This window comes from Salvelinus namaycush, chromosome 31, assembly GCF_016432855.1.
Source record: "Salvelinus namaycush isolate Seneca chromosome 31, SaNama_1.0, whole genome shotgun sequence".
Classification (NCBI taxonomy): Eukaryota; Metazoa; Chordata; class Actinopteri; order Salmoniformes; family Salmonidae; genus Salvelinus; species Salvelinus namaycush.
Genome location: NC_052337.1, coordinates 6,205,109 through 6,228,215, shown reverse-complemented (window position 1 = coordinate 6,228,215; position 23,107 = coordinate 6,205,109). Strand labels below are relative to the sequence as shown.

General features: G+C 41.3%; 1 protein-coding gene across 4 annotated transcripts in view; it reads right to left on the bottom strand.

The window, feature by feature from the left end:
* psd3l (pleckstrin and Sec7 domain containing 3, like) overlaps positions 1–23,107 on the bottom strand; it is a 164,529-nt gene that overhangs the window by 34,473 nt on the left and 106,949 nt on the right. For all 4 annotated transcript variants that reach the window (XM_038970309.1, XM_038970310.1, XM_038970311.1 and 1 more), the window contains one exon: positions 8,868–8,911. In XM_038970309.1, the coding sequence (XP_038826237.1) occupies positions 8,868–8,911 (44 nt within the window). The remainder of the gene's footprint in view (positions 1–8,867; positions 8,912–23,107) is intronic.

Below are 23,107 nucleotides of genomic sequence, written 5' to 3'. Positions count from 1 at the left end.
ACCACTCCGCTGTCGTAGTATATCCTACTGAACCACTCCACTGTCGTAGTATATCCTACTGAACCACTCCACTGTCGTAGTATATCCTACTGAACCACTCCGCTGTCGTAGTATATCCTACTGAACCACTCCGCTGTCGTAGTATATCCTACTGAACCACTCCGCTGTCGTAGTATATCCTACTGAACCACTCCACTGTCGTAGTATATCCTACTGAACCACTCCACTGTCGTAGTATATCCTACTGAACCACTCCGCTGTCGTAGTATATCCTACTGAACCACTCCACTGTCGTAGTATATCCTACTGAACCACTCCACTGTCGTAGTATATCCTACTGAACCACTCCACTGTCGTAGTATATCCTACTGAACCACTCCGCTGTCGTAGTATATCCTACTGAACCACTCCGCTGTCGTAGTATATCCTACTGAACCACTCCACTGTCGTAGTATATCCTACTGAACCACTCCACTGTCGTAGTATATCCTACTGAACCACTCCGCTGTCGTAGTATATCCTACTGAACCACTCCACTGTCGTAGTATATCCTACTGAACCACTCCACTGTCGTAGTATATCCTACTGAACCACTCCGCTGTCGTAGTATATCCTACTGAACCACTCCACTGTCGTAGTATATCCTACTGAACCACTCCACTGTCGTAGTATATCCTACTGAACCACTCCACTGTAGTAGTAAATTATGTACCATTGACCACTTAGAATGTTGTTTGGTGCTTTGTTGGCGTCCTATGCTTTCACTAGGGAACTCACAGGGTGTTTGTGCAGTCGGAACAACAGCCCCAGTCAGACAGCCCTACTAACAGCACCCTGTCCGCCTTCATCACAATCAATTCTGGAACCTCCGTGTCATGGCACACCATGGTGCACACACACAATCACTGGGTAGTACAGCACCACACACAGAACACAATGCCATTACACCAATGAGTTTGATCTTTGAGTGTCAGTTTCTATTCACGAACATGGAACTGTTGGTGATTTTGAAACTCAAATATAGTTCTCAGTGAACAAAATGAAAAAGGATTAATGCAGTATTCCACCCAGATAATTTAAGGAGCTAGTTACAGTGCCTGCCTAGTCAAGGTCTATAGTACACCCTTGCACAAATTTCACATTCAACAGCCACAGATCAGAGGAAGGTTATGAAATAATTCCAAGACATAAATATCCCTTTGAGTACGGTCACGTATGGTAATTACATCTGTGGATGAAGTATCATATCACCCAGACAGATCTGTCTGTCCATCCTAACCGAGTCGTGGAATGTTTATATTTTTTTTATTTAATCTTTATTTAACAAATTCTTATTTACAATTTACAACCGGCCTACCCCGGTCAAACCCCGACCTAATCTGGACGACGCTGAGCCAATTGTGCACCGCCATATGGGACTCCTGATCACAGCCGTTTGTGACACAGCCCAGGATCGAACCAGGGGCTGTAGTGACGCCTCTAGCACGGAGATACAGTGCCTTAGACCGCTGCACAACTCGGGTTGTAATGAATACAACCTGCTCAGGGATATCACTGAGGCTCAAGGTGCTTTTAAAACAGCAACCGAGTTCATTGGCTGAGCGGTGAGAAAACTATGCATGGATCAACATTGCATTCACTCCACAATACTGGCCTGTATGACAAGACTGAGAAGGAGGAAGCATGTGCTAAAGAAATCCAGTCCAAATCATCCATCCTGATTGCATCAAGGCCTTTAAGTAACACTGCAAGAGAACAGATTTAAAATGAAGGCAGCAAAAGGTGACAACTGTGCAGGGGTGTTCAGACTTTCCCCCCCATAGGGACTGTATACTGTACAGTATGTGGGAAAATCAAACCAAATGTTTCATACCAACGTACTAATATATATATATATATATATATATATATATATATATATATATATATATATACACACACACACACATAGTACACACACACACCTTCACTATTATTCTACAATGTAGAAACAGTAAAAAATAAAAACCCTTGAATGATTAGGTGTCCAAACTTGACTGGTACTGTATATACAGTGTATTCAGAAACTATTCAGACCCCTTGACTTTTTCCATATTGTTACTTTAGAGCCTTATTCTAAAATGGATGATAGTTTCCCCCCCCCTCTCATCAATCTACACACAATACCTCAATGACAAAACAAAAAAATATATTTTATAAACTGAAATATCACTTTTACTTAAGTATTCAGACCCCTTGCTCAGTACTTTGTTGAAGCACCTTAAGCAGCGATTACAGCCTTGAGTCTTGGGTATGACGCTACAAAATTGGCACACCTGTATTTGGGGAGTTTCTCCCATTCCTCTCTGCAGATCCTCAAGATCTGTTACGTTGGATGGGGAGCGTCGCTTCACAGCTATTTTCAGGACTCTCCAGAGATGTTTGATCAGGTTCAAGTCCGGGCTCTGGCTGGGGCACTCAAGGACATTCAGAGACTTGTTGCAAAGCCACTCCTGAGTTGTCTTGGCTGTGGGCATAGGGTCATTGTCCTGTTGGAAGGTGAACCGTCACCCCAGACTGAAGTCCTGAGCACTCTGGAGCAGGTTTTCATCAAGGATCTCTGTACTTTCCACGTTCATCTTTCCCTCGATCCTTACTAGTCTCCCAGTCCCTGACGCTGAAAAACATCCCCACAGAATGATGCTGCCACCACCATGCCTCACCGTAGGGATGGTGCCAGGTTACCTCCAGATGTGAGGCTTGGCATTCAGGCCAAAGAGTTCAATATTGGTTTCATCAGACCAGAGAATCTTGTATCTCATGGTCGGAGTCCTTTAGGTGTCTTTTGGCAAACTCCAAGCAGACTGTCGTGCCTTTTACTGAGGAGTGGCTTCCATCTGGCCAAACTACCATAAAGGTCTGATTGGTGGAGTGCTGCAGAGATGGTTATGTTTCTGGAAGGTTCTTCCATTTCCACAGAGGAACTCTGTAGCTCTGTACCAGAGTGTCCATCGGGTTCTTGGTCACCTCCCTGACCAAGGCCCTTCTCCCACGATTGCTCAGTTTGGCTGGGCGGCCAGCTCTAGGAAGAGTCTTGATGGTTCTAAACTTCCATTTAAGAATGATGGTGGCCTCTGTCTTCTTGGGGACCTTCAATGCTGCAGATAATTTTTGGTAGCCTTCCTCAGATCTGTGCCTCGACACAATCCTGTCTCGAGGCTCTTTGGACAATTCCTTCGACCTCATGTCTTGGTTTTTGCTCTGACATGAACTGTCAACTGTGGGACCTTATATAGACAGGTGTGTGACTTTCCAAATCATGCGCAATAAATTGAATTTACCACAGGTGGACTCCAATCAAGTTGTAGAAACATCTCAAGGAGGATCAATGGAAACAGGATGCACCTGAGCTACATTTTGAGTCTCATAGCAAAGGGTCTGAATGAATGAATATATATATACACAGTGGGGAGAACAAGTATTTGATACACTGCCGATTTTGCAGGTTTTCCTACTTACAAAGCATGTAGAGGTCTGTAATTTTTATCATAGGTACACTTCAACTGTGAGAGACGGAACAAAAATCCAGAAAATCACATTGTATGATTTTTAAGTAATTCATTTGCATTTTATTTGATACATCAGAAAAGCAGAACTTAATATTTGGTACAGAAACCTTTGTTTGCAATTACAGAGATCATACGTTTCCTGTAGTTCTTGACCAGGTTTGCAAACATTGCAGCAGGGATTTTGGCCCACTCCTCCATACAGACCTTCTCCAGATCCTTCAGGTTTCGGGGCTGTCGCTGGGCAATACGGACTTTCAGCTCCCTCCAAAGATTTTCTATTGGGTTCAGGTCTGGAGACTGGCTAGGCCACTCCAGGACCTTGAGATGCTTCTTACGGAGCCACTCCTTAGTTGCCCTGGCTGTGTTTCGGGTAGTTGTCATGCTGGAATACCCAGCCACGACCCATCTTCAATGCTCTTACTGAGGGAAGGAGGTTGTTGGCCAAGATCTCACGATACATGGCCCCATCCATCCTCCCCTCAATACGGTGCAGTCATCCTGTCCCCTTTGCAGAAAAGCATCCCCCAAAGAATGATGTTTCCACCTCCATGCTTCACGGTTGGGATGGTGTTCTTGGGGTTGCACTCATCCTTCTTCTTCCTCCAAACACGGCGAGTGGAGTTTAGACCAAAAAGCTCTATTTTTGTCTCATCAGACCACATGACCTTCTCCCATTCATCCTCTGGATCATCCAAATGGTCATTGGCAAACTTCAGACGGTCCTGGACATGCGCTGGCTTGAGCAGGGGGACCTTGCGTGCGCTGCAGGATTTTAATCCATGACGGCGTAGTGTGTTACTAATGGTTTTCTTTGAGACTGTGGTCCCAGCTCTCTTCAGGTCATTGACCAGGTCCTACCGTGTAGTTCTGGGCTGATCCCTCACCTTCCTCATGATCATTGATGCCCCACAAGGTGAGATCTTGCATGGAGCCCCAGACCGAGGGTGATTTGACCGTCATCTTGAACTTCTTCCATTTTCTAATAATTGCGCCAACAGTTGTTGCCTTCTCACCAAGCTGCTTGCCTATTGTCCTGTAGCCCATCCCAGCCTTGTGCAGGTCTACAATTTTATCCCCGATGTCCTTACACAGCTCTCTGGTCTTGGCCATTGTGGAGAGGTTGGAGTCTGTTTGATTGAGTGTGTGGACAGGTGTCTTTTATACAGGTAACGAGTTCAAACAGGTGCAGTTAATACAGGTAATGAGTGGAGAACAGGAGGGCTTCTTAAAGAAAAACTAACAGGTCTGTGAGCTGGAATTCTTACTGGTTGGTAGGTGATCAAATACTTATGTCATGCAATAAAATGCAAATTAATTACTTAAAAATCATACAATGTGATTTTCTGGATTTTTGTTCCGTCTCTCACAGTTGAAGTGTACCAATGATAAAAATTACAGACCTCTACATGCTTTGTAAGTAGGAAAAGCTGCAAAATCGGCAGTGTATCAAATACTTGTTCTCCCCACTGTATATATACATGCATACATGCGCAAATATGTCTAACCAGTTTTCGCTTTGTCATTATGGGGTATTTGTATGCATATTATTAAGAACATTGTTTTATTTATTCAATTTTAGATAAAGGCTGTAACGTAACCAAATGTGGAAAAGGGAAGGAGTTTAAATACTTTCCGCATGCACTGCACATGTATTTTTATACATCGTACCATTGGCAATTTGCTACGTAGGTTGCTAAACCACAGATTAATTTAAAAAAAAACTTTTGACTGTGTTCCCGCACTATTTGGGGTCACGGGAATATGGTCAGACGATAGGGCACTCACAGGTATAAAAACATTTGTTCCTTTAAAAAGTTCCTTTAGACATAATTGTCTGGTTTTCTGGTTGAGGTGTCATATAAACAGATTAACGAACTAGTCTATTAGAACCAGGTAATCGTTTTCATGACTGGATTAGGACCAGATCCTGAAAGACTTATTCTGGTAGGTATCTGGTCATATACCCACATAACCTGATAAAGAAAGAAAAAAGTGTAGAACCCGACCATGACATCATAAAATGCTTCTATGCAGCCAGATTAGAACCCGACCATGACATCATAAAATGCTTCTATGCAGCCAGATTAGAACCTGACCATGACATCATAAAATGCTTCTATGCAGCCAGATTAGAACCTGACCATGACATCATAAAATGCTTCTATGCAGCCAGATTAGAACCTGACCATGACATCATAATGCTTCTATGCAGCCAGATTAGAACCTGACCATGACATCATAATGCTTCTATGCAGCCAGATTAGAATCTGACATCATAAAATGCTTCAATACAACCAGTATAGAACCTGACCATGACATAAAATGCTTCATAATGGTATCATAACAACCCGTTTTTTTGGTGCACTTCAAAGTGAGCTACAGTGTAATCATAATGTCCCATATTCAGTAATACATCTCATCACACACTCGCCTTGAGGTGTCAGAGTTGGCAGCAATTAAGCAACGTTAACAGATGAGTTATTTGACCCAACAACAAAGGGATATGGGTAATAAATTGCTGTAATTGGACTGAACTTAGTTTTAGCACCTGTTTCCATCTTCCGCAAAGTAGTTCAACACCAGGGAGTCGCGAGACAGAGTTATGGTATGACCGCACAATCTTTAAGATAAACTAGTAAATTATAGCAAAGCCATATATTTCCTCATGTACTTTCCCTTGTCTCTCTGGAGTTTGCCATGTCCATTTCGTTTAATTGCTATGCTCAAAAGACATACGATCTGGGTTCCAACACTGCGATTGAGCCACGAACTCCCAAAACGTAGTGAAATAGTAAAACTGAATACTTCTGAATTTTGACAAAAGCTCCGCAAAAAGCCATAACAGACTACTACTAAATCTATTTCAGTGAACCTATTCCAGCAGGCCCACAGTGCTCACAAGGAATATGTTCTTATTAAAAGGCGAGCAGCTGTGGATCAGGAGTGCAGCCAAGCTTTGTGGGGCTGTGCTCAGGTCAGAAATGCTGCAGTGGGGCCATTACCTAAAACACCACTAAACGCATCATGTAGATAGTCCGGGCTTCTTCTACACTGTTAACAGGTTTGAGAAACTAATCAAATGATTGGCAGCTCACTTTTTGATCATCACTGCTGTGTAGTATACATTTGTGTTTAAAGTAGGCCTAGTTGATACTAGCAACAAAACAGAACTAAATATTGACATAACAGCTTTGAAGACAAGGCCACCATTTTGAGCGGTGTCCTACTCTAATACCAGGACATGATTCAATACACATATTCAAAACAATGAGGGACTGCCTTCAATAATTTTATTCTAAATGAAATTTGAACTAAATTCCTAATCAACATGAAGGTCCCCATGGTCTTAGTAGCTGCAGGCCGGTCTGATTTGATTGAAGAGACATTTTCTACAAGATTGCTAATATAATTATTTTGGTATGGTTTTGCCCAAGCAATCTTCTTTCATACATGGATTTGTAAAATGTACTACTTGCTTAGTTACACTGGTCATGCCCTGACAGGGACGGTTCCCGGACCTAGATTAAGCCTACTGTTGGAATCAAGCACTTTTAAATTAGTTTCTCCATTGAGCATGCTTTTTAGTCCAAGAACAGGATTCACCTGGTGTAACATGCTGAATATCTAAATGTGTCTATATGCCTTTGTATGTATATTAATGTGACGCAACAGAAAAACTGTTGCTGTGACAAGGAGTATTTTTCGTTCATGGCAGCCATTTTTGGCGAGGGGACAGTGAAGGCTCCTCCATCACACAACACATTCAACTTTAACCAGTGCTACAATAACCATTTATGTACCAAGTGTAATCCATTTCATGTTAATGTATCCTTTGGGTCGGTCTATGCTACGTTTTCAATGACAAGTTAAACATCCCTTACTACTGTGGCATTTCAAATCTTCCGGCTAGGGCCCCTTAATGTCAAAAATGAACCTTCACCTCAATTAACACTGAAGGCTAATATTCTTGGAAAGTGGAGATGACAAACTGCAAGAATGTAAACAAAACTGCAGACAGCCTTTGTTTGCTTGCAAAGATTGGTAAATAAGTTAATTGTCTCAACCCAGTTAGCCAAGATCATTAGCTAGCTAAGGTAGTTTACAGTTAGTTAGCAAATGCTACTACACTCTTCTGCTAGCTACCATAACGCAGTCATGTCAAACAGATTTCCAAAAATGACAAGGTGTATCGAATTCTGTTTAAATTTAGCAATTGTGATACACCTTCCATGTATATTCGCTTGGTCAAAATTAATATTCTATTTCAGAAATATCTAGAATTAAGAACACTTGCTTTGAATCCGTCCATGTCTGGCTCTGAGTTAATACAGCGCAGTATTTGTCTGCAAACCTTCTTAGAGACTGATTAAAGCAGCAGGGTCACGGAGGTTTGAAACATTGTGGGAGAAGCGCGGATTTGAACTAAATGCTAACAACTCTGGTCCCAAGTAGTGACGAAGGCCTTTCAGATCACCACTGGCCTGGTGTAGCTCATTGAGAGGCCTTTGTAGATTACCAATGGCACAATAGGCCAGCTTCATTCCTTATTACTTTTATCAGGGAGACAGATTGTCATGTTTTTCTAATGCTAATTACAGTACACTGCTCAGCTGTCACCTGTCCTATCATTTAGCATGGGATGATATACAAACACATACATTCACAGCTTTGTTTGAACATAGTCCTACGGGTCCCTTTAGCCTTAAGATTTTTTTTTAAACAAAATGCTAAGATGCAATATGAGTCATTTTAGATGAGTCCCAAATTATAAATTCAATGTCATCCAGTATAACTTGATGCACATTGTAAACGTCTTAAATGTCTACAAACAATAAATGAAAACATGATTTCTTATCGACTGAACACTCCATTGTCGATAACTCGCTCCCTGGAGAACTCGATTACCGTAACACATAATTGACACGGTATTTCTCTGCATCGTTTAACTAGTTCATATTTTCAGTCGAGTACATTTGCGCAATTCATCTGCCACCAACTAGATTGACTGACGCCCATTCGTTCCAATTCATTTTCACGAGGCCTGCAACACAAATAATGTGTGCCCAATGTAATTAAATTGGGCCATCTGAAAGAGTTCATTAATGGGATCAGGTTGCTATGTTGCCCTTTTGAATGGTACACTGGGGCAGTGTAAATGCTGAGACATCACCTCGTTCGTTCTAGTAGGTACAATAGTAGGGAGTGGAAGATGCCAGGGTAGATCTAGCTATAAACATTTTATTCATATACAGTATCGACATGCTCTCCTATTGGCCCATGAATGCTTATGTTTAGAATTCAAAATAGAATCTTACTTACATGGCCCATTCCAGCTTGTCATTTTTGATTGAGTTGTGCAAGGCCTGTGAAGAAAATCAAATCTATTAGTATACATTATTTACAAAACAATGTTTTGAGCTTGTGCATGATGGTTCAAAACTATGTATTGACATCTTGACAGCTTCCATCACATCTAAAGCCTTTTGCGCACACGCGCACACACACACACACACACACACACACACACACACACACACACACACACACACACACACACACACACACACACACACACACACACACACACACACACACACACACACACACACACCTCTAAAAACATTAAGACCATAAGGCTAAATAAAGCGAGGCATATAGATGTAGCCTACATGTTTACATGCACAACTAGCAGTGTGTTCATCTCAGGGTGGCTGGTATTCATATCCAGTGCATTACAGAGAAGATCTATTGACAGGTGAGGGAAAGGTGACAACGTTATCAATGTTTATCAGGGTAGAAGAAAACAAAAGCACTGGACTCGCAGTGGGCCAACAACACGGCCGCTTCCTTCCGTCAGTAACCAAGCAAGCAGGAGAAGAGAAAAGGGAGGTAGGTAGAAAGCATCCATCACTTTGAAAGGCCCCATGCTGCGCCCAATCGGTCAAATTATATTCAGTGGAAATACAAACAGGAGCATTTAACCAGGAGAGAAATGCAGCCATTTGATCCCTGGCATGTCCCCTAAGACCAGTAACACTGCAGACTCAACACTAACACGTCTAGACAGAGTCCCTGGTCTAACAAGTGGTTACTTACTGGAAAGCTCTGTCCTCACCCACAGTAATACAAAAAAATACTATTGATTTAAACAGATGTCGAGTTAAGGAGAAAAGCTCCAATGCACAAACCATGCAACTCAAAACCAGCTGCCTGGATACATTCATACTATTCCAGTCAGTTGTAAATGCCGTGCGAGGAAAAAAACATGCCTTTGACTTCAGAATAAACAATGCTTGTTCTCCGTCTCCTCCTAATTGAATCGCCCAAAATGTAATCTCCAAAACTGGATTTACAATCAAGCAGTGCAATGCTTTTTACCTTCTGTTTGTCCTTCTCTAGTTTGTCCTTCTTATGTTTTTCAGATGCAAATTCGGTGGAGTGGGACGTTTTGAGTGACTTGGAGCGGTGCTGCGGGGCCCGACGCATCGACTCCTCCCTGCCATATTTGACCGAGCTGCTGCCGGGCCGCCGATGGCTGCCTGTCCCCTGGACACTGTTTACTCCGATCATTTCCGAAAAATCTAAAAGACAGCTCCAAAACAGACACGGGGCCAAGCAGTAGCGATAGAGACCTGGAGAAGCTCCTAGACGCACAGCTGTCCCAGTGACCCTGCGCTGTTCCAGCCCCTGTAGCGGGTAGTAGGGAGTAGAGTGTTTCACTGAAGCCGAGACAACAAGCGAGACGGAGCAGGAATGATCATAGAACACGTCCACACTCTCTCAAAGCACCAGCAGTGCTGCCTTCTCCAGCATCGCTCTACTAGTGTTCGGATTCAGAGCGATAGTTCCAGTGAGATTCTCACGTCAGCGTCTGTGCGTTACACACAGAGAGGAAGAGGGAGGGACAGAGGGAGGAAGAGGACAAAACCTCCTCCCTTTCCAAAACTAAGGCAAATGTATATAGTTTAAATCAAATTTGCCACAGGTCACCGAACCTGCCACGTTAAAACAACACTGAGCAGAAACCTCTGGCTTTGTCACTGGCTTGTGGTAGACACCTGATGCCTAATTAGGCCAATGAGCAAACAGCACTGTTTTCACACCACTTCTGATTAATTCAATGCGTAATTCGAGCAAAATCAATAATCCAGAGCAATTACTGAATTCAAAGTGAGATTAAATGCAAATAAATTATTAATGCTTGGGATTACACAGCTGGTTCCAATTATTCCAACAAGCCAAGATGTAAATGAGGGGCTGGCTAAATAAAGTCACACTATGAACCACAATGTCCATCATGCCTAATATAGCACAGCCCCCTCACCCGCAACACAGTCACTCAAATGAACCTAAAACAAGTCAGCGGGATGAGTATGAAACACAAACAAGACTAACAATCATGACATACTGGAGTTTGAAAAGGCTTGATCAAATTGACATTTCAGTGAGCTGTTAAGGTTTGCAAATGAGAATCTTAATTTTCTGGACAGTGAACATGTGTTTTTCTATGAATAAACATGACAGCTCTTACTTGCCACCAGCTTAATCTTGCACAACTATGGACCCAAAAGCACTGATTTAACAAAATTCAGAGGTGTAATGTAGTTGCATTGGCGTTGGATTGAGTCTGTCGGTGAAAATGTCAAAAACATTTCATTTGGGGTATGTGCCATGTTCTGTGGAAATTTGTTGGACTAAAATAAAAATGGCAGTTAATGTTCACCGCTGGGGCTCATTGGTTCGATAATTAACTCTTGGCCAATTCCTTAACTAAACAATGGAATCCACAGACAAGTTATCTTGTGTTTTGACGATCTGAACAAATTCATCTTTATATAAGCCATGCGTCATAAATCCTCACTGCTTATGAAATGTGTTGTCCAAATATGTATAGAAACATAGCAAGAGTTTATACTGGTGTTTACCATATTGTGGTCACATGGCTTCACGTGATCACTGAAGCAGTGGCCTGCCGTCATCAACATGGCTTCACGTGATCACTGAAGCAGTGGCCTGCCGTCATCAACATGGCTTCACGTGATCACTGAAGCAGTGGCCTGCCGTCATCAACATGGCTTCACGTGATCACTGAAGCAGTGGCCTGCCGTCATCAACTTGGCTTCACCTGATCACTGAAGCAGTGGCCTGCCGTCATCAACTTGGCTTCACGTGATCACTGAAGCAGTGGCCTGCCGTCATCAACTTGGCTTCACCTGATCACTGAAGCAGTGGCCTGCCGTCATCAACATGGCTTCACGTGATCACTGAAGCAGTGGCCTGCCGTCATCAACTTGGCTTCACCTGATCACTGAAGCAGTGGCCTGCCGTCATAAACTTGGCTTCACGTGATCACTGAAGCAGTGGCCTGCCGTCATCAACTTGGCTTCACGTGATCACTGAAGCAGTGGCCTGATGTAATCATCTTGGCCATCTGTTACTTGACAGTATGCAGGGGAGAATGTTGCTGAACCATGTCTCCTGGCGTCTCCTGCTCAGCCTCTTTCCCACTGTGTGGTACTTTGTGTTTTATTAGAGATCTGTATAAAATGAGGAGATGCTCATGTCTCCACCCTAACAATGGGAGTCTTTAAGACGGGAAGCAGAGATTATGTCGAGAGTGAAACCTCTTGCTCTTCCTTTCTGGTTTTATCAAACTGGGATTGTCAAAATGCGGTGTAATCTAGGGGCCACATTAACTTTCAGAAATCAGCATCATTTTGAAGGGGAAATTGAAACCTGCGTTTACTGAAATGCACGTGTTTTTTTGGCTTCATTAACGTGACCAGGAACATGCAACTGTAGTTGTTTTCATTCACAGAAAATACATTAGTGCAAAACATTCGGCAGATTACAACACTATTTGGCTAGCAGACACACACATAAATTAGCTTACAATGAAAAAGCAATGTTTTTATTTTGCAAAAACAATGCATGGGCATAATACCTTCTAATGTTTATTATAGAAAAGATGTAGCCAGCTACATCTCCTATTGTTTTGGCTGAAGTTAAGCTTGCATTTTAGCAGAGAAAAGTACACAGAAAAGTACTGGAGAAAAGTAGCTACACATTGAGTGCTGTCTGCTGATAGAATGGTTGTTCAGACATGAAATTCCTACATTCATGAAGACAAGAGCAAAGATTTCTCGTCCGAGTGTAGATGTGCAACTGAAACACAAAATTAGTCCGAAGCCGAGCAGAAATGAAAATTAATTAATTTTAGATCTGCGTTTAGAAAACGCAGCAAGATATGAGATTGTAGTCATTCTCTGGCCATATGACTAAATACAGGCAGGCTGTCAGTATGACCAACTGTTGTGTCCTCCATATGTACTGACTCACTTCCATAACATACCCCGAGACCACACATATATCCACCAGAAAAAAAAGTGGGTGTGACAGGCCAACAAGGCAAAATGAATTACCCTACAACATTGGGACACAGCAAATTAGTCTCATGAGACTGTAAAACACAAAAGGATAGTCAGAGTAGCTATTATTAACTCATCAACACCGTTTCCAACTGATATAACTACACTAATCATTGGTTTAAATTGCCATTAAAGGGGAAGTTCATTCAAAAAAGTGAAAGTTTTTATATTTTTTCTCTTTACCATTTACATTTCATCCAATATTTCTACCATTCATGTACTAACCAAGATCCTTCAGTGGAAATCTACAGCAGATCATTAAAGCTGGTAATGTCACAGGCTCATAGCCATTCCCCTCAGCATCCTTGAGGCATGCTTTTACTTTGACAATTACGATGCCGTTTTAATAGTTTTATGTTAAGTAATGATTCCATCAAATCAAAAGGTTTTATGACTAGATGAGGACAGAGCATCATAGTGGATAATGTTTTTTGAGTAGATTTACCCTTTGAGTAACCTGAGATAAGTGGAAAGAGGTTGAGAAATGGCAACGACCTCTAATCAATACATTTTCCTAATGGGTGTTTTGTATTGTTTGAGACTTCCATAACAATTGACATTTGTGTTAATGCGTTTTGAAACAGGAATACAGCAGCAAAACAGACTGTTACAGGGCTTACATCTATTCAGCCGGAGTGTGTGCATTTGGCTCGCGGCCCAGTGTTTGGAAAGGCACACCTTCAGTTGTTTTTCTTGGAGCGCATTGCTCACGCTACTCTGATGCCCCGCCAGCTACATGTGGGAGGCTTTCTGGTGTGTTGTGAAGGGGGTTTTGTGAGGCTTTCTGGTGTGTTGTGAAGGGGGTTTTGTGAGGCTTTCTGGTGTGTTGTGAAGGGGGTTTTGTGAGGCTTTCTGGTGTGTTGTGAAGGGGGTTTTGTGAGGCTTTCTGGTGTGTTGTGAAGGGGGTTTTGTGAGGCTTTCTGGTGTGTTGTGAAGGGGGTTTTGTGAGGCTTTCTGGTGTGTTGTGAAGGGGGTTTTGTGAGGCTTTCTGGTGTGTTGTGAAGGGGGTTTTGTGAGGCTTTCTGGTGTGTTGTGAAGGGGGTTTTGTGAGGCTTTCTGGTGTGTTGTGAAGGGGGTTTTGTGAGGCTTTCTGGTGTGTTGTGAAGGGGGTTTTGTGAGGCTTTCTGGTGTGTTGTGAAGGGGGTTTTGTGAGGCTTTCTGTTGTTGTGAAGGGGGTTTTGTGAGGCTTTCTGTTTTGAAGGCGGGTTATTGAGGCTTTCTGTTGTGAAGGGGGTTTGTGAGGCGTTGTGTTGTGAAGGGGGTCTTGTGGGGCTTTCTGTTGTGGAGGGAGTTTTGCGAGGCTGAGCATATGGAGCTCATTGTCTTTATGTTAATACAGTTGATGAACTCTGAATAAATTATGACTATAACCTTACAAAGGAATTTTCTGCACTTTCCTACTCATCTCGGTGTCACCTCTCCCATTTCATAGCCCGTCATTGTGGTTAAAGTAATAAAGCAAGCTAAGATGATTGATAAGGACCAGCTTTATAAGGATGATTTGCAGCACAGCTCCCGACTATAACTCTCGGTGGCGATACAGTTTATTACCCTTAATAAATATTGTACAACAGAAAATATGCAAATGATTGCAGAAAACTACCCAAGCATGTTTTTCACTATCCCTAAATGGAATTAACTTTTTTCAGATAACATTTCAATTTAAAAATCACAGCATGAGAACTACTTAAATCAACAGAGTCAACCACTAGCATGCTCTGCTGGGACCCGGTTTAAGATTCAGTGTTTGGGGTTATAGTCCCATTATGTGACTTGATCATGTTACTGTACTATCAGTAATCACATCTTCAACAGACTGGACTCATTCATTCACTGTGGATCTGGGTGGCTTACATGGCAACAAGCTGTTCAGCATTTGCAATTTAATCAGATCAGATAAAGCGATCTGTTTATTATACAAGTGACTACTAAATTGCTTTACAGCGTCAGTTAAAATTGGACATGTAAGTACTGTAGGTTTAAAGTAAATTAGCAGAAGACGTTTTCTACTGTACATGGACGTTAACAGAAAGTCATTTTGTTATTCTGTAAAATTGTCCTAACACTATCGTTCATATTTTCTGAAATAAATGGATAAAATAAACCTATGACAAACTATATACACCAATCAGCATTCCGCAAAATGTATGAAAAGTTGTCAATATCCTACAAATCTCTGAAAAACCATGCTGCTATGTATAGCATTTACTGGGAGATGTGTAAATGATTACGTAGGCTGAGAATGGATCAGAAAGGAGAGTACAGCCACAGAGCTCTCCCACCCAGTCTCTCTCGCTCCCACTCTCACACACACAGAGCTCTCCCACCCAGTCTCTCTCGCTCCCACTCTCACACACACAGAGCTCTCCCACCCAGTCTCTCTCGCTCCCACTCTCACACACACAGAGCTCTCCCACCCAGTCTCTCTCGCTCCCACTCTCACACACACAGAGCTCTCCCACCCAGTCTCTCTCGCTCCCACTCTCACACACACAGAGCTCTCCCACCCAGTCTCTCTCGCTCCCACACACACGCACATTTTTTTTTTACCAGGGGTCGATCATCCCTGCCGCTGACTCGCTCACTGCTGCGGGTTCTTAAAAATACCACAGCAGTAATTATTCTATAGAGCAGCTCCTGATGGGCTATAGGCACAGACAACAGCATCTATAGAAACATGTCTGTTAATATCTAGGCTACACAGAGCAGGAGGTGCCTTAGAGTGGCTTACACAGGGTTGTGGAACCTTCTTAAACGTCATATCCAAAAGGAAGCTATAATAATTAAACCTGACAAACGTTTTATTGTCAGAAATGTTCCTTCCAACAGTCACATGTTCAGTCATTTCACCACTTACCCTCAATGCACATTACATTTCCAACATTTGTAAAATTAGTCTGACGGAGGGGGCACTGGTTTTCCATTATTTACTTGCCCTTTCTTAGAAATGATAACAGGGCCCTGGCACCTGCGTTGCCAACATACAGTACACATTGACGTGTCTGGGAGGCTTAGCTGTGCTAAATCCATCCCAATATGACAGGCACTGTTCAAACACCACCTAACAAGAGGAAAGAATGTTCCGGGTAATATAACCCATGTGGAGATAACGACAATGTCAAAAAAAGATGCTTCAGTTGCTTCTACAGAATCTGAGCATTACTAATATAGCTTCAATGACACGTGGGGGGAAAAAAGTATTCCATAATTGTTTTATTGTACAGTAAATTCAATCAATTAAGTGATAACCATTAATTCAAGGCATTTTCAACTTCTCAGGAAAGTGCACTGTCATGAGTCACTGACTGGGTCTCTTCCTAGCAGGAGGACGGAGATGGGGGAGATAGAGTTCTGACCTAAAGGAGGAGCAGCGTCTCTTGCACAGTTGATCTAAGCCGTTATGACACAGATTGAGATCTGAGAGCCAAGTCGAACCCAAAATTGGAGTTTGTCACAGGAGCACTGCCAGTGAGAGATATCAACTATGGTCCCAGTTTGTCATGTTAACTAGATAATCAATATTACTGTGGACCCAGTGTGTCATTTTAACTCGATAATCAGTTTTTCAGTAGTGGTTCAGTGGCCACCACAGTCCATTTGATTAATTAACAGCTAAATAATGTTTGCATTCTAAAACAATGAAAAATAGCCTACATAACAGCAATTATAATGCTGTTTTGGGGTTAAGTCAAACTCAACCCAAGACTAGAAATTAAGTGTTACGGATACAAATATTCTGTGTGTATCCTGTGTGTTTCTTTTCTCTCCTTCTCCCCTACTCACAGGTGACAATCATCATTCCCCAATCAGTCATCAATCAGTCGCTAAATCAGAAGACACCTGCTCCTTTTCCCTTACCCAATCCCAGTCCCTTTCCCTTGGTTTAACCTGTTGAGGATAGAGGGCGCTATTTACACTTTGGGGGGAAATCGTGCCCAATTTAAACGGCCTCGTACTCTATTCTTGCTCGTACAATATGCATATTATTATTACTATTGGATAGAAAACACTCTCTAGTTTCTAAAACCGTTTGAATTATATCTGTGAGTAAAACAGAACTCATTTTGCAGCAAACTTCCTGACAGGAAGTGGAAAATCTGAAATCGATGCTCTGTTCTAGGGCCTGCCTATAAATGTGCTTGATATTTATTAGTATACATGCACTTCATACGCCTTCCACTAGATGTCAACAGGCAGTGAGAGAAGAAATGGAGTGTATAACATGATCTGAGGTCGAATAAAAGCTCTTGGCATGACGTGACCCCAATTTCCTGTTTTCTGGAACGCGCGAGAAGGGACCTGGTATTGCCTTCTGTAAAGCTGTCGTTATAGATGACTAATATCTCCGGCTTTGATTTTATTTGATACATGTGACAATATCATCGCAAAGTATGTTTTTTCAATATAGTTTTATTAGATTATTGAAATTTTTTCGGGACGTTAGGCGTGTTGCTTTGTCTGCGTTTGTTCACGAAGGAGAGCTTCGCGCCACTTTGCTAGCTTTCCGTGCTAATTGACTGGAGAAGAGGACATTCTAAAACCAAACAACGATTGTTCCCGACAAAGGACCCCTTGTACAACATTCTGATGGAAGATCATCAAAAGTAGGACCCATTTTATGATGCTATTTCATATATCTGTCGAACATGTGAACTAGTAGTTTGCGCCCAGATTTTGGGCACGCTCTCGCCATAACGTAAACTGCATGTCGTAATGAAGTTATTTTTAGAATTCTAACACGGCGATTGCATTAAGAACTAGTGTATCTATCATTTCCTATACAACATGTATTTTTTAGTAATGTTTATGAATAGTTTATTTGGTCAGAATATGTGAGTGTCAGAAAAATATCCGGACGTTGTGGGAAAAAGATGCTACGTTAGCACAATGTATAACCACTGATTTCAGCTCTAAATATGCACATTTTCGAACAAAACATAAGTGTATGTATAACCTGATGTTATAGGACTGTCATCTGATGAAGCTTATCAAGGTTAGTCAAAAATTATATATCTTTTGCTGGTTTGTTACGATCGCTAACTTTTGCTGCTGGTAAATGGCTTGTGTTTCTGGCTATTGTGGTAAGCTAATATAATGCTATATTGTGTTTTCGCTGTAAAACACTTTAAAAAATCTGAAATATTGGCTGGATTCACAAGATGCTTGTCTTTCATTTGCTGTACATCATGTATTTTTCAGAAATGTTTTATGATGAGTATTTAGGTATTTCACGTTGGTGTCTGTAATTACTCTGGCTGCTTCGGTGCTATTTCTGACGGTAGCTGTGATGGTAGCTGCAATGTAAAACTGATTTATACCTCAAATATGTACATTTTTCGAACAAAACATAGATTTATTGTATAACATGTTATAAGACTGTCATCTGATGAAGTTGTTGGTTAGTTTGGTTGGTTCTTGGTTAGTTAGGTTGGTTTTGTGCATGCTACCTGTGCTGTGAAAAATGTCTGTCCTTTTTTGTATTTGGTGGTGAGCTAACATAAATATACGTGGTGTTTTCTCTGTAAAACATTTAAAAAATCGGACATGTTGGCTGGATTCACAAGATGTTTATCGTTCATTTGCTGTATTGGACTTGTTAACCTGATGAGGATAGAGGGCGCTATTTACACTTTGGGGGAAAAACGTGCCCAATTTAAACGGCCTCGTACTCTATTCTTGCTCATACAATATGCATATTATTATTACTATTGGATAGAAAACACTCTCTAGTTTCTAAAACCGTTTGAATTTTGTCTGTGAGTAAAACAGAACTCATTTGGCAGCACACTTTCTGACCAGGAAGTGGAAAGTCTGAAAATTATGCTCTGTTCAAGGGCCTGCCTATAAATGGGCATGAAACGTATGAGTATACATGCACGTCATACACCTTCCCCTAGATGTCAAGAGGATGTGAGAGAAGAAATGAATTGTTTATCTTGGTCTGACGTGGAATATATCCTCTTGGCACGACGAGTCATCCATTTCCTGTTTTCTGGAGAGCGCGCAGATGGACCTGGAATTGCCTTTTGAAAAGCCGTCGTTATAGGCGGCGACTATCTCCGGCTTTGATTTTATTTGATACATGTCACAATATCATCGTAAAGTATGTTTTTTCAATATAGTTTTATTAGATTTTTGAAATTTATTCGGGACTTTAGGCGTGTTGCGTTGTGTGCCTTTTTTCAGAAAGGAGAGCTTCGCGCCACTTAGCCAGTGTGCTTGCTAATTCAAGAGGGAAAAACGATGTTCTAAATCCAAACAACGACTGTTCTGGACAAAGGACCCCTTGTCCAACATTCTGATGGAAGATCACCAAAAGTAAGAAACATTTTATGATGCTATTTCATATATCTGTCGAACTGTATACTAGTAGTTTTGCGCCCCGGTTTTGGCCACTCTCTCGCTATAACATAAGCCTTATGTCGTAATGAAGATATTTTTAGAATTCTAACACTGCGATTGCATTAAGAACTAATGGATCTATCATTTCCTATACAACATGTATTTTTTGTAATGTTTATGAATAGCTATTTGGTCAGAATAGGTGAGAGTCTAATAGAAATATCCGCACATTCTGGGAAAAGGAAGCTACGTTAGCATAATGGATAACCACTGATTTCAGCTCTAAATATGCACATTTTCGAACAAAACATAAGTGTATGTATAACCTGATGTTATAGGACTGTCATCTGAGGAAGGTTTATGAAGGTTAGTGAAAATTGATATCTTTTGCTGGTTTATTCGCTAACGCTAACGTGCCTATTGCTATCGCTAACGTGCCTTGATGAATGAATGCGGTTGTGTGTAGGCTATTGTAGTAAGCTAATATAATGCTATATTGTGTTTTCGCTGTAAAACACTTTAAAAAATCTGAAATATTGGCTGGATTCACAAGATGCTTGTCTTTCATTTGCTGTACACGATGCATTTTTCAGAAATGTTTTATGATGAGTATTTAGGTATTCCACGTTGGTCTCTATAATTACTCTGGCTGCGTCGGTGCTATTTGTGACGGTAGCTGTGATGGTAGCTGCAATGTAAAACTGATTTATACCTCAAATATGCACATTTTTCGAACAAAACAGATTTATTGTGTAACATGTTATAAGACTGTCATCTGATGAAGTTGTTTCTTGGTTAGTTTGGTTGGTTCTTGGTTAGTTAGGTTGGCTTTGTGCATGCTACCTGTGCTGTGAAAAATGTCTGTCCTTCTTTGTATTTGGTGGTGAGCTAACATAAATATACGTGCCGTTTTCGCTGTAAAACATTTAAAAAATCGGACATGTTGACTGGATTCACAAGATGTGTATCTTTCATTTGCTGTATTGGACTTGTTAATGTGTGAAAGTTAAATATTTCTAAAAAATATTTTTTGAATTTCGCGCTCTGCCTTTTCAGTGGAATGTGGGAGGAGTTCCGTTAGCGGAACGCCTCGGCCAGACAGGTTAACCTCTTGAGCCTATGGGGGCGCCATTTCGACTTTGTAAAAATGAGTTCCCAAATTAAACTGCCTCGTACTCAATTCTTGCTCGTACAATATGCATATTATTATTACTATTGGATAGAAAACACTCTCTAGTTTCTAAAACCGTTTGAATTATGTCTCTGAGTGAAACAGAACTCATTCTGCAGCACATTTCCTGTCAGGGAGTGAGATTTCAGAAATCGAGGTCCCTGTTCTGAGGTCAGTTTATAAGTCCCCATGTAAGCCATCGGGCTACATGCACTGCATACGTCTTCCTCTAGATGTCAGTAAGCGGGGAGAATTTGAATGGAGTGGATTGCGCAATCTGGGACCCTATATAAGACCGTGGAACGGAAGTACCGTCCTTTTCAACGGTGCGCCTGGCGCAAGAAGACATCACAATGGTGTCCTGCAAACGCTTTCGTTTTAGTAGTTCTATATCTCCGGTCATGTTTTTATTCGTTATAGGTGTTAAAGACATCATAAGGTAGTTAATTTAAACCGACTTATAGCAGTTTATTGCGATTATCTGGGATTTCTTTGTCATGCGCTTTCACGAGTTGGACACCTCTCCAGTGGGTGGCTATCGTTAGCTGCTATTTCGACAGGAGAAGAGGACATCTTTCAACCCAAAGACGATTGTTCTGGAGAAAGGACACCTTGCCCAAGATTCTGATGGAAGCTCAGCTAATAGTAAGCAGTCTTTATGCTGTTAATTCGTACTTATGTTGACAAATGTCAAATAATAATTCCGCCATGAATTTCGGTGCGTCTCGCTTTAGCGCACGCTGTATGCTTGAAGTAACGTTAATTTTAAAAATGTAACCCAGTGATTGCATTAAGAACTAATTTGTCTTTCAATTGCTGTCCAACCTGTATTTTTTTAGTCAAGTTTATGAATAGTTTTCGATTAGAATAGGTGCCTCTCCAAGATGGCGCCGGACAGATTGCTTGACGTTTTGGCCACTAATCACATTGTATAACCACGATTTGTGCCGCTAAATATGCACATTTTCGAACAAACTCTATATGCATTGTGTAATATGATGTTACAGGACTGTCATCTGAAGAATTCTGAGAAGGTTAGTGAAAAAATTAATCTTTTGGTGGTTTATACGTTATCGCTATGTTTGGCTTGAATCAATGCTGTTGTGATGTTTGCTATTGTGGTAAGCTAATATAACGCTATATTGTGTTTTCGCTGTAAAACACTTAGAAAATCTGAAATATTGTCTGGATTCACAAGATCTGTTTCTTTCAATTGCTGTACGCTGTGTATTTTTAAGAAATGTTTTATGATGAGTAATTAGGTAATACACGTTGCTCTCTGTAGTTATTCTAGTCGCTTTGGTGAGAGTTGTGATGGTGGCTGCAATGGTAAACTATGATTTATACCTGAAATATGCACATTTTTCTAACAAAACATATGCTATACAATAAATATGTTATCAGACTGTCATCTGATGAAGTTGTTTCTTGGTTAGTGGCTATTTATATCTTTATTTGGTCGAATTTGTGATAGCTACTGATGGAGTAAAAAACTGGTGGAGTAACAAAAGTGGTGTCTTTTGCTAATGTGGTTAGCTAATAGATTTACATAGTGTCTTCCCTGTAAAACATTTTAAAAATCAGAAATGATGGCTGGATTCACAAGATGTGTATCTTTCATCTGGTGTCTTGGACTTGTGATTTAATGATATTTAGATGCTAGTATTTACTTGTGACGCTATGCTAGGCTATGCTAGTCAGCTTTTTTACTGATGGGGGTGCTCCCGGATCCGGGTTTGGGAGGAATTAGAGGTTAATGTGTGAAAGTTAAATATTTCTAAAAAATATATTTTGAATTTCGCGCTCTGCCTTTTCAGTAGAATGTGGGAGGAGTTCCGCTAGCGGAACCCCGGGGCTAGACAGGTTAAAAACCCTATCAGTTGTTTTCTCGGGAGCTCAATCTCTCTGTAAATGCCATATGTTGTAGATCTCGTGTGGTTTAGGATACATGTCACTTTGTCCCCACCTGTGAGTATTGGTTTTGTTATGGTGTTTGAGTGTTTCTTTGATAGTGGGAAAAGGGGGTAACCAGACAGTTCGCCCATAGGCATAGTTAGAACTGGGCGGACCACCCACTGTATTTTTTGGGTTAGTTAGTTAGCTGTTGGTGAAATAGGCTAGTCTAGCTTAGGGGTGTTTTTGGATGCTTATTCTTTCTTTCCTTGGGTCCAGCTCAGCCCCCCTTTTCCCATACATCAAAACAAATGAACTAAATATTTAGCAAAACACTGAGAAGAAACATGTTATGCGGGAGCAGTAAGCTAACAATCTAAACTGGGGTTGTGGATTTAAATCTTAATGATTGTTTTTTTCTCAGCACTTTTCAGACCTAAAGATGATTGAGTGTGTGATGGACTGTTTCACCTTTTCATCCCGAGATCATGTCAACGACAGCCATGCCCCAGTCATTACACCTACATGCACTTCATCTGAAAGGAGTCACAGAGGGATGCTCATCATATCTATGTTACTGTAAAAGTAGATAGATGTCGAAAGTGACCCTCAAAACGATTCTTGGGAGAGCTACTGTTTCGGGCGATATTAGATAGATGGCTCTGCCCTCAATACTATAGTAATGTTTATGATTCGATGTGCCATCAATGTCCTTGTCGCTAGAG